Source organism: Grampus griseus, assembly GCF_964374135.1.
Source record: "Grampus griseus genome assembly, chromosome: 1".
NCBI lineage: Eukaryota > Metazoa > Chordata > Mammalia > Artiodactyla > Delphinidae > Grampus > Grampus griseus.
The window spans coordinates 171,630,743-171,643,222 of NC_139017.1; the positions used below are offsets into that span (position 1 = coordinate 171,630,743).

At 48.7% G+C, this 12,480-nt stretch overlaps 1 protein-coding gene across 1 annotated transcript in view; it reads right to left on the bottom strand.

Annotated features, from left to right (window-relative positions):
- Positions 1 to 2,785: 2,785 nt before the first annotated feature.
- The window catches only part of FHAD1 (forkhead associated phosphopeptide binding domain 1), a gene marked incomplete at both ends in the record, with an annotated part of 131,510 nt that continues 121,815 nt past the window's right edge, over positions 2,786 to 12,480 (bottom strand). Inside the window, 3 exons of the mRNA XM_082661988.1 lie at positions 2,786 to 2,902; positions 7,052 to 7,072; positions 9,560 to 9,676. Coding sequence (XP_082518114.1) covers positions 2,786 to 2,902; positions 7,052 to 7,072; positions 9,560 to 9,676 — 255 coding nt within the window. The remainder of the gene's footprint in view (positions 2,903 to 7,051; positions 7,073 to 9,559; positions 9,677 to 12,480) is intronic.

Genomic DNA, 12,480 nt, shown 5'->3' on the forward strand with positions numbered 1-12,480 from the left:
AGTTGAGAACCACTGCCCTAACCCAGCCAGTGACCAGGCAGGCATGTACACGAAACCACCCTAAACTAGCCCAGCCAAACCAACCGGACCAGTACCAGTGGCCAGCTTGACACGTGGAATCATGAGAAATAATCGTTGCCGTATTAAGACACTAAGTTTTGAGTGGTTTGCTCCACAGCACAGACAGGTACATCTGACCACAGTGGCTTAAACTGATAGGGATTTATTTATTTATACAACAGGATGTACAGAGGTAGGCAGTTCAGGTACAGTGCAGAGCACAGTGGTGCCACTAGGCTCCCACCCAGACTTTTCATGTCTTTCTACTCCATTGTCCTTTGAGGTGGGCTTTGGTCTCCTGCTTGTTACCTGGTGATCCCCAACACGGCTGCTCCAGCTCCAAGTCTGAGCTCCAGGAGAGAAAAAGGAGACAAGGCAAAGGGACAAAGAGAAAAACTTTCTCCTAGCAAAGCCTTGCCTTTGATTCCAGAAGGGAAGCCCTGCCCAGGGCCTTCACCTGCATGTCATTGGCCAGAACTGAACAACACAGCCAGGTCTAGCTGCAAGGGAGGCTGGGAAATGAGGGCGTTTAGCGTGCTGCTTATACAGTAGAGGGAGGCAATGACTAAGGGGCTTGTAGTGTCTGCTGCACTGTCTCTCTGGGGGTCGTCTTGGTTTCTTCTTCTTTTTTTTTTTTGCCATGCTGTGTGGCTTATGGGATCCTAGTTCCCTGACCAGGGATTGAGTCCGGGCTCTTGGCAGTGAAAGCACAGAATGGACCGCCAGGGAATTCCCTGGGTCTTGGTTTCTTGTCTCTACTTGTTGCTTATCTATCCTGGCCATCTCTTTCTAAGACTGGCTTTGTTTCTCCAAACACAGTGCGAGAAATGGCCACCCCAGCTGGGAACTGCATCAAGACCTTCAGCTCCGGACCATTAATGACCCTGTGTGGTAACTCCGTGTCCCACTTCCAAATATCAAGGGCACAGGTGCTGATTGGCCCAGCTTGGGTTAGAAGAGAAACCTGATTGGTCTGGCTTGGGTAGACTATCTACTGATCAGCCAATCAGGTGTGGCCAAGAGAGCAGCAGTAGGTAGGGTAAACCTGGTTGGGGAATGTGCATTCTCAGAGAAAGGGGTGTGTGGCTGAGGAGACACCTGAAGAACCATCTAGTTCAAGGAGTGGAGAAAGGAATTGGCCATTGTGGGTTGCAATGTTGATATGATACAAATTAACACGTCCTTTGAAAGACCTCAAATACAGTGGAGTCACATAGGCATTACATTTAACTTATGCAAATTCAAATATTTGTATTCAACCAGAGTATTTTTTTCCCTACACAATTTGGCTTCCAAACGTGAGCCAGCTGCCTAACTACTGCCTGACCAAGTGATCTTTCCTGGTGCTGGAGATGGCTGTTTTGGATTTGGGGATATGGTACAGTATAAGTAATATGTTCTTTATGGAAAACTGCTGGGATTTTCAAGATTATTTTTAAGGTCAGGTGATGCTCACCCTTCTCACTGTGTAAGAAGTACCTTTAGTGGAAGATCTTGCAAATAATTTTTCCCATTTCCTTCTAGTTTTAATCAGTATAAAGAACGCATTTGGTTTTAAAATATCAAAATATTTTTATTGTGGCTTTTTTTTTTTTTTTTTTTTTGCGGGCCTCTCACTGTTGTGGCCTCTCCCGTTGCAGAGCACAGGCTCCGGACGCGCAGGCTCAGTGGCCATGGCTCACGGGCCCAGCCGCTCCGCGGCATGTGGGGTCTTCCCGGACCGGGGCATGAACCCGCGTCCCCTGCATGGGCAGGCAGATTCCCAACCACTGCGCCACCAGGGAAGCCCTACTGTGGCTTTTTAAAAATAAAAAATAAATGATATTCATGACTTCTGGCTCTTCCTCCTGTTTTGTTTGGTGGTCTTTGGCCGTACAAGAAAGGCAGGGAGAGACCAGATGGCTGGAGAGAGGGCAAAAATGAGGGTCTCTTCGAACACCATGGGAAAGGGGTGTGTCCACCTGGGCAGTGTGCTCTTTGATGACTGGGTACTTGGTCTGTCCTGATGGCCTGGGACTTGACCTACTGGGCTGTCTTGGTGCGGCAGAATGGGCAGCGTGAGATGGAGTTAGAAACCTGGGTTCCAGACCCAATTCTTGAATTTACTAGCTGTGTGACTTTAGGTGGGCCATTTAACCTCTCTGGGCCTCAGCTTCCTCATTTGTAAAATGGGGAACATAATGCTATTTACCTCCCAGGGCTTGGGAGAGGATTAGATGAGAAGTGTTTTGAAAACCGCAGAGCACCATGTAAACATGACTCACTGTTAGGGAAGCGATAAAACAGGTTGGTGTTCAAATTTATTATAATAAATTCAGATATAAATGCACTATACCATGGCCCCAACAGCCCTGAGGTTACCATTCTGTCCTGTGGCCCCAGTACACGCCCTGGGTTTTCTCAACTGCGGATTTCTTGGAGCTCCTTGGAGGTGTGACATTTGGGTTTGTCACTACCCAAACACATAATTGTATCTACCGGGCCTAGGAGTCTGAATTTCAAACTTATTCTTCATATGCCTGAGTATGTTTACATTCATAATATCTGTGAAAAGAACCCCTCTCCTCACACACTCCAAAATACAGTATTGTGCAAAATACCAGTCTAGGAAGCAACACACTACGGTAGCAACCTTTAAAGTCCTAAAAAAGCATCTTAGCAGTTTGATGCAGAAGAGTTACACTGACTCACGGAGGATCACGCGAGGCCCAGCGGGACGACGTTTCTAGTTCCTTCCACCAGGTTTAGAAAACAGAAGGTTCTGGCTGGATTTGCTGGACGCTTCTCTCTTCAGCATCTCCCTTTCTTGGTCCATCTTTGGGGTGTCTTTTCTGGCTCCAACCTTCAACAAGCAAGAGCAACAAATGCCCAAACTCTATAATTGTAGGGACATCCCCAAATATTTCTCAAATGGCATTTTTTTTTTACTCAAAATAAAATCTTTGTTGTAAAAAATATTTATATACACACATAGACGTGAGCAAAACGAAGGTAAAATGATCCACCATTATCACACTACCCACAGGTAACCTTATTCGCATTTTGGTGTACACTCTTCCAGATACACAGATAACATTTTCTTCTTACATTTGCATCTTTTTTCGAACCAGGAGTTTCTGATTATAGGCACATTCATTGGGATGGACTTTCGCTCGAAAAGCTGTTACTGAACGGAATGCCTTATGTCTCTGATGTCTTAGGAGGGGAAAATGCAGGATACTCTAGGGGGTCGTCTAACCCTTTTCTGAGCACTACTCCTGGCTCCAGGCAGCCATGTGTGTGACTCTGTCCCTGGTCATAGCTGATCGGGCACTTGGCGCGGGCCGGGCTTTTAAAATGGTCACTCCCAGAATTTGGGGTTATGGGCTCTAAGATGCTACTTGCTCCCTGGGCTGGTCCTTTGAACTGGGGGACCGTGAGGTCATTCCTTCCTGTCACATGACTGGAGAGAGCAGAGATCAGGGGAGCCATGCAGAGACACAGAGAGGAGATATGGCCTGTGTGTGTGCGTGCACATGCTTGTGTGTGTGTAAAAGAGATGATACCTGAGATCTGATGGCTTACCAGTTCTATTTCGAGGCCAGGCTCTCTTTCAGCTCTCACTTTTTATGAGGCACTCACCCCTATATCCTTAAAAAAGCCCCCTCCCTCTTTTTTTCTTTTTTGCGGTACGCAGGCCTCTCGCTGTTGCAGCCTCTCCCATTGCGGAGCACAGGCTCCGGATGCGCAGGCTCAGCGGCCATGGCTCACGGGCCCAGCTGCTCTGCGGCATGTGGGATCTTCCCGGACCGGGGCACGAACCCGTGTTCCCTGCATCAGCAGGTGGACTCTCAACCACTGCGCCACCAGGGAAGCCCCCCCCCCCCTTTCTGAATAGGTTTCTATTAATTGCAACCCAAGAATCTCACTCACACAGTTCTGTGTACTGTAGATGCCACTGTACCTTGCAAGTTTCTTCCCAGCAGGTTTCACACTGCCTTCCTGCAAGTTTTGACTCCAACACATGCCCCTGGGGGAAGAGGGCTGGTGGGTAGTCAGGTGGTTTCAGCTGGTTTCAGTCAGGTGGTTTCAGCTCTGCCACTGACTGCGTGACCCTTGGTTTCCTCATCTGTCAAATAGGGACCAGAATGTCCTGTCTTTCTCAGGCGTTGAGAGGAGGTTCTGGGTGGATTTCAATGGAAGGGGCTGTTAGGACCATCTCTGTAGCTCTTTTCTCTTTAAGACAGGTTTAAAAATCACCTCCTGTGCCAGACCTGTGCCAGTGGCTGACTTGAATGTGTTGTGAGACCGCATTCAAAATCATTTCAAGGAAAAAAAAATCATTTCAGGGTAAGAAAGGCTAACATCTCTACACTAGCCCACAAAGTAAATCTTGGCAGGAATGCCCAGATAAAAGGAAAACAGACAGGAAATGTTGAAAATCTTTCGCCTCTAAACCACTTTTCGTTTGTATCCTTTTTTATTTGATTTTCAATAAAATTGCTGGCTCTGGGTGTTTCCCAGATGCCAGTGCCCTGACCCGGTGTGGGGCTGGCTGTCGGAGTTGGAGTCTGGGTGTTTGTTTAAAAATAAAGATTCCTCGGTCCCCGGGTCCCCCGAGCCCCAGGTCTGCCACGAGCTTGGGGTGGGAAGCACCACAGAGTAAGCTTTGGTCCCCTTTTTTAAGTGGGGAGACGGGGGCAGCAGAAGGCAGACGGGACGGCTGAACTGGGAAAAGGAAGAGATGGGGAATGGGAAACGTGAAAATGCAAGTGTGGGCCCGAGGGTTGGGGGAACCTGGCAAGGTCCGTCTTGAACCAGTGACCACAGGCAGCAACATGCGTTCAGCCTGAGTGTTTGGAACCACATGCCCCATCCTTAGAAGGACAAGGCAGGGGTAGAAGCCCCTCATTTAAAGAACAACATCTAGGTTGGAAATTTGGAAATTAACTGGAAATTAACTCAGGGCATACTGGAGTGGCTGCTTTGGGCATCTGCAAGCATCGGTTCTAGAAAGATCCCAGTTCATTCCCACACCACCTCAGGTCTTGGTTTTAAACATCCCCCTTTCAGGGAGGCCTCTCTTGGCCCTTGACCTGGGAGTGGGGGGGAGGGAGGTCCCTGTGAAATACGCTCCTGAGCTCAGTGCACTGGCCTTTGTCCTCAAAAAGCAGTTATTTAATCATTATATTCATTTATTTATCCCAGAATAAAACCCAGAAAGACAGGGAGTTTTGTGTGTTTCTTCACTGATCTAACCCAGTGTTTCCCACCCTTTTTTTCAGTATCGTTCTTCTAGGCATTTTTTCCTAATTGCTCTCACGTCCATAAAATTTGAATATTACAGAGAGCGCTGTGCATACGTCTGCGCTTTATACATTAAAAAAGTAGAGTTTTGGCCTCGCAGGGGTGATATGGCTCCCACTGAGAACGGGATTGAACCTTAACACCCGGACAGTCCCCGCCATATATCATAGGCTCTCAACAAATATATGTTGAATGAATGAGGGCTGGAATCATATCGTCTTGTTTATTCTTCTGTCCCCAGTTTCTACCACAATATGTGGCCTAGACTAGGTATTCAACAAATATTTGTCAACTAGAAGATTTCCCCCTTTAGCATATGACTGACAAACAATTATAGAAGACTGTTAGCTGCAATGGAAAAAATATATAAAATCGATGAATGGCATTTGGAGGACAGAAAACAAAAAACCAGAGGGTCTTAAAAAGGTAGGAGGTGTTAGTTCTGAAGCTTGTTAGAGACGGAGACTCTCTTACGAGTGGGCGAGACGGAGCAGATTTTTCACGTACCATCCTTTTCAAGGTGGCCCTGGTGACTCCATCCCCCGAAGGACTCCAGGCCCACTCTTGAGGAAGGAGTCGCCCAAGTTACACTTGGCAAGGAACCTGGAGGAAACCTTTCTGTACTGAGGAGATCCTAGACACCAAACTTCTAAGCTCAGGCTGGAGGGCAGGGAGAATGGGAAGCTGGCTCTTTGCTCTTAGCCGAAGCACCATGTGCCCCGCTTCTGTTAAAGCCAGAGGCAGCGTGAAGTTCCAGGGGGTCTCACATCTCAGAGAAGCACAATGTTCCCACAGCATCCAGGACCCATCCCAATACCCCCTCTGCCATTTTATATCCCCAGGTGGTCCTCAGACAAAACCTAGATGTAGGGCAGTTTCTGCCTCCTCCCAGCTCAATCATATATGTGAATGAATAAGTAACAAACTTCTAGTCATTTCCACTTTGCAGGGTGGCAAACGTCTCAGATCAAGTGGGGCCCGCAGGGTGCTCTCTATCCTCTTAACATGCTGCTCTAGGTAGTAACCACCTTCTGGTCTTAGCAAAAGGATGCTGGTTGAGAAGCTTCTATTTTCCAAATATATCCCTCACCTAGAATATCTTCGTTTCTTCCCATGGTAATGTGGTTGCCTCAGCATGACTGTGGCCTTTTATCAAACTTGAATGTCTCCTCTCTCATATTCAACCAAAATGTGTTTGGCTTTCAAGCTTCCTGAGAGCTCGCCTCTACTGTCTGCAAAGTGGGAACGTGGATTGGCTTAATTCCAGTTCCAGGGCTGATTTGTCAATGGCAATGTTTCAACATGTTCAAGATTTCATAGTCTTAATTCTCAACTTTTAAGAGAATTCTAGAGGATGCTTCCTTGAAATTTAAGAGAAATGCCACTGGAAATGTATCAGGTTTATTACCTGGAGGTTTATAACCTAAAGGAGGAAAAGCTAGCCCTCACCTGGGTGTCAGATCTGCACTAATTCCCAGCTCTCCTCAAGTTTCTGAGCCTCAGACATCTCATCTGTAAATTGGGTATAATAACAACACCCACCCCATAGGGTTGTTGTGAAGCTTAAATGAGATACTGCATGTCGAGTGTTTGGCTCTGTGCCTGGCACATGCCGAATGCCCAATACATAATAGATGTGGGATAACTGTCAACTGGGCTTCCTGCTGACGTTCTATGGTTTTCTCTCTTCTCTCTTCCGGCTCACCTGGAAATCTGAGTTCTGCATCTTTTGAGTTCTTTACCATCTCTACAAACATTCATCTCTTTAACACAGAAAGAATACTGACAAAATTTAGCTTATGTTCTTCTTTGCCTTTTGCATCAGAGAAAAATGGATTTTTCGCAACTTTCAGATGCTACCCATTTGGATGGAATGTTGAGCCTTCCTAGGTGAGGAGGTGAGGATGGAGGTCTGCAGAAGGGGGTGTGGCTTTGGGGCAACGCTACACTGTCCTGCTGAACCTTTTAGGGAATCTCTGTTCCAGATTGCAGCAGAGAAGGAGGTGGTCAACCAAGAAGGCTATGAAGGATACTGCATTCTTCTTGGAGGACAGATCTGCTTTAGCTGGAAGCAGAGCCTCCTAGATCAGTGGAAGAGGCTGTAGATGTCCAGTGTCTTTCCACCCAGTGGAAATGTTGAAAGCCCCAGTGGCTAACCTCCCTGGCAGGGACTACAGGGGCCTGTTGGGAAGCCAGCATCACTGAAAATCTGGAGCCTGCCAGTCCCCTGGGGTTTGATTACTGTTGCTGACCCTGATCTGCTCAAGGCCCCGCACCTCAGGGGCAGCTCATCAAAGAAAGAGCATCCCCTAGGCACTGGAGACACAAAAGTGAGAGGGAACTGGGGTCTCCCTTGCAGACTGACACTCCGCAGGTGAATGTGCAGTGGCGTCAGGAAGGAGACTTTCTCCGAGAGCCCTGAGTATCCACCGGGGTCGCCAATCTGACTCCTACAGGGGCCAGGAAAGTAAAAGAAGTGGGTGAAGTGAGCTGGGGTGGTGGTGGACAGCAGCAAACACACGAGCCCAGTGCCTTTCTAAGGGGCCTGGAAGATGGAGGCTTGTGATGGTGGCTTGCGGGTCTGTGGGCCTAGGGTTGCCAGATCTTCCGAGTTTCCCAGGGAAGCTGGAAATCCAGAGTATTCCAGGAAACTGCCCTATTTTGAAACGTAACTTTAAAAAAAATCCCATGAGCCAAATGGAATATATCTGTGGGCTGCCATCTTGCGACACCTGCTTCAGAACCTCCCTGCTCGGTGTCTAGTTGGTGCTCAGGACATGTTGGAGGGGTTGGCAGATAAAATACAGGATGCCCAGTTAAATCTGAATTTCAGAATGAAGCCAACAAATTTGTTAGTGTGAATATGCCCCGCGTAATATTTAGGACATTTATACTGAATAGCTTTTGCTGTTTATCTGAAATCAAAGTTTAACTGGGCATCATGTTTTTTGTTTGTTTTCCCCTAAATCTGGCAACCCTACTGGGTAGTCACAAAACTCATGGAGGAAATAAGGCTGTCTTTTGGGACCGGGCATAGGTGCTTACAAGACACTTCCATTCTACCAGAAGGATGCTAACTCTACCCTCAGAGGACTGTCCGTGAAGGCTGATGGGCCCGTATTGAACTGACAGTTGCCATCCAGGTGTTTTCCGTGGAGAAGGCCTCGAGCCTGCAGCCACTCAGTATTTATCACAAACTCAGTTGACACAGTCACTATCCAAGTTCCCAGATATTATAAAGCAGGGGTTAGTTTTAAACCAACAGCCTTCTTCTCTCCCACCCCATCCTGCCCACCCCAACACTTTTTTTTTTGCAGAACCGTTTATCCAAGCAAAATCCCATGAGGAACTTGGGGTATAAGATAATGGAGAGCTTCTCTGGTGGGAGAAAGGTGTGTGTGCTTTGAGAGTCACACCTTTCCACGGCACCCAAAGGCGCCAGGGAACCCCAGTTTGAACATTGCTGCAAAACTCCTTCCTGGATTAAGTTCAATCAGTGGGCAGCTGGGCACTGAAGGGCAGAGGCTGGCCCCTGTGCACCTGCTTTTCCTGAACTTTACTGAACTCACTGGGATGTGACGACATCAGTCCGTCTCAAGAGCTGTGCACAGATGTGGCCCAGCCAACACCGCGTTGCCGTTCTCAGGGGTGCTGTCCATTACATCACACAATGTCCTCTCTGGGGGAAAATCCAGTATTGTCTTTGTTCTGTGAACACTTCTGAGCAACACATCCCTCATATCTCATGGACGCTGTGAACACTGGACCACACTGGGTTTTCCATTTCCCATGGACTGCCAGAACGCCCACCATCAAATGGGGCTCCCCTTCGGCAGGTGAAGGGATCGTTATAACAGGCACTTTCATCCTTATTTCTGGCTCCATTCTGTACCACTTTCCCCCCTTCTTTCACCCACATACTTCCTTCTTAGGGCAGGGGTTCCTGGGATTCCCCACTCCCCCCTTCTCCTTTTCTTATGATTTTGTCTCTATGTCCCCAAATCATTTAGCACCTAGGATGGTGGCACTGCCCTTCTGCCTTCTCTCACCTCCAGATACTGGGTCCCTTAGGTCGTTTGTTCAGGAGAAGGGACAGGGGCAGGGGCTGGGGTGGGGGAGGGGAAGGCACTGGAGGCGTGTGGATGTTTCTTGGGCCATCCACGCTGGCATTTACACTCCATAAGCTCTTACCCTTTGAAAATAAGGTACCTACTTTGTGTCTGGCTGCAAGATCACAAAACCTCTCTGTACGCCTCTCTTTCTCTTTGAAGGAACAGTTGCAAGGTGCTGATTCTTTGGCATTGCTCTGTACGAGACCCTCTAAACGTTCCCGTTCCCGAGTGAAAATATCAGGTAAGCACAACAGCGTTTAATGCATCCCCAGCTGTTCCATTCGGGGGCACACCTCTGAGGTTTCTAGGAGACGCTGGGATTCACTGGGATTGGTGGGCAGAAGAAGGGGGTGGGTGAGGGTCTTTTTCTTTAGCCTTCTTCTATCCGTACGCTGCATAGGGCTGGCCACACGGTTCTACTTTATCATTGTGGGTGGAAGAGCACCACCCAAGCCCCTCCTATCCCACGCTCCTCCTACACAACATCTACCAATTGCGGGACTTCCCTGGTGGCGCAGTGGTTGAGAGTCCGCCTGCCAATGCAGGCCACGTGGGTTCGTGCCCCGGTCCGGGAAGATCCCACATGCCACGGAGCTGCTGGGCCTGTGAGCCATGGCCGCTGAGCCTGCGCGTCCGGAGCCTGTGCTCCACAACGGGAGAGGCCACAACAGTGAGAGGTCCGCGTAACGCAAAAAACAAACAAACAAAAAAACCACAAGTGGCACGGAGGAAGCCAGAATCTTGAGAATACCTGGGCCCAAGGAAATCTTGGAAGAGAGTGAGTTAAATAGAATAATGGGGATAATGACGATGGTAGGAGAGCATGTATGCTTTGTGGTCCTATGTGCTAAGGGTTTTGTATACAAGCTCCCATTGAATGGAAGGCTACGAGTTAGGCGCCATTTTTATTCTCATCTTAAAGAAGAGGAATACGAGCTAATTAAGCAGAGAGAAGGTTAGGGGGTTTTCCTGGCTGAGACCACAAGGCAAAGCGGTGGTCACGCCCCCTAGCCAGGACTTGATTGGCTGGAGATTTGATTGGCAGGAGAGCCGAGCGGCTTCTCCTGCCGGAAGCAGCCGGTGCCCTTCAGCCTTTCTTACGCTTCAAGCCCTAAGAAAGGGCTTGCGTGCTTCTCAAGTGGCAACTTCTGTGCATTTAAAAATTTCCTATTGAAAATCCCAGCCTTAACCCATTCACAAAAGGTATCTGGGTCCTTTCTTGGCCGTGGCCCTAGTCGTATTCACCAAAGAGAAGAGCGTGTCCCATAAGAGCTGCCGGCTTTGGGAGGACCGGGGAAGGCGTCAGCTGGCAGGAAGCTCCCTGAAAGAAATAGAGGAATCCCACCCATCCATGAGCTGCCTATTCTTCCCCCTTAGAAACCGGGCTTGCCGTGTGCCAGGCGCTGCAGGCATTTTGCCATTTAACCCTCCCGCTGCCCCACGGAGTAGGCCCCTTGTTAACAGTTTTGGTTGCTTTTGTTGAGGAACCTGCGATACAGAGGTCAAGCCACTTACTCAGGGTCATTCGGGGCAGCGGTGGGGCTTGACCTCTATTTGTTTGACTCCAGATCCGGCCTCTGAGAGACACTGCCGGCTTCTCGAGTGATGTGGATTAGAGTGAGCACGGCCTGGGCCACGGTTCCCGTCCCTCTGCCACATGGACAGAGCCACAGACCCCGTTCTCTGTGAATGCCCAGCATTTTCTACCAAGTCTCATTTTCACAGCCAAAGGTATTAGTGTGGAAATACGACTTTTGATTCTTGAAAGTTCTGCTTGGTGAAGAGATGGTCAAACATTAAAACTACAAACTACAATTTTTGGGGGGGGGGGCAATGCTGAAGCTTAAGATGCGTAATTTCATCTCAGTGCTTCAACCCTGCCACCTCTATGAACGGGTGAAGAGTTTCAAAGTTTTATACAGGAGACTACAAAAACTAAGGCTCCTTGTGAAAATACTAAGTGTAAAAGTTAGAAAAGAGGAATTCTATTTTCTGTTAATTTCTGCTTCAAAACAACGAAGATATACTCCCTGGAAAGAACTGATGCCAAGACAGATGTATACAAGTGCCCTTTAGAATCCAGCAAAACTTTAAAATTTATTATTGTTTTCATCCTGACAAACAGGGATTTCTGACGACATATTAATAACAAGCCTGAAATGCACACCTGAGTCCTGGAGTGAAAACCCCAGGAGCAACGGTGAGAGGTATACAAGGGGGCCACCCTGGTAAGGGAGACCCAGAAGGAAAGGGTGTGAAAAAGTGAACATGGGCTGGGGAGGGCAGCAGGTGGGGAGGGAATCCTGTTTCTGCCGCTTAGTAGCCAGGGAACGGTACCCTCTGTCAACTCAGCTTCCCCCTCTCTCTAAGGGGCCGACACTTGCCAGCATCCCTTGTGGGTTGACGGGAGAGATGAAGCATGTGCGGTGTGGAGCAGGTGCCTGCCCCTTGGTGAGTGCTCAGTACACGATACCATCCGCGATGCCACGATCATGGCTGTAGTTCATATACATCTTTCCCCCAACTGTGAATTCCACGAATTTGAAAGCTACTAGCTGTAGCTCTTCTGGGGACCCTGACACAGGTTCAACTTGGCCATTTCAGACCCTTCTGGGCTGAAGGATGTCTAGCGCCAAACAGGCTGGCACGTCCCTTGCATTGTGTTATGAATGAGGCAGCCCATGAATAATGCATGTGAAGCCTGATTATGTAAATCCTCAGGTTTTCAGTACATGACAATGGCTTTTTTTGGGCCCTTTGCTGTCCCATTCTGTGGTCTGGTGTCTCTGCTTTGGGGCCTAGCCTGCCAAGCCCTGGGGGCGGTGGGGGGGGGGTCACTTCAGGGAGGGGTGAGCTCTCCAGAGGGCACATCAAAGGGAAAGTCACAGCTCTGCCACTGGCCCAGCTCTCCCTGGCATTGCTTGGCGTGAAAGGAAGCTGTCCTCTGCCTGAGGCAGCCCCATGACACACGCAGACTAAGGCCTGTGATGTTTAATTCAGAGCAGTGAGTACTGGAAACACC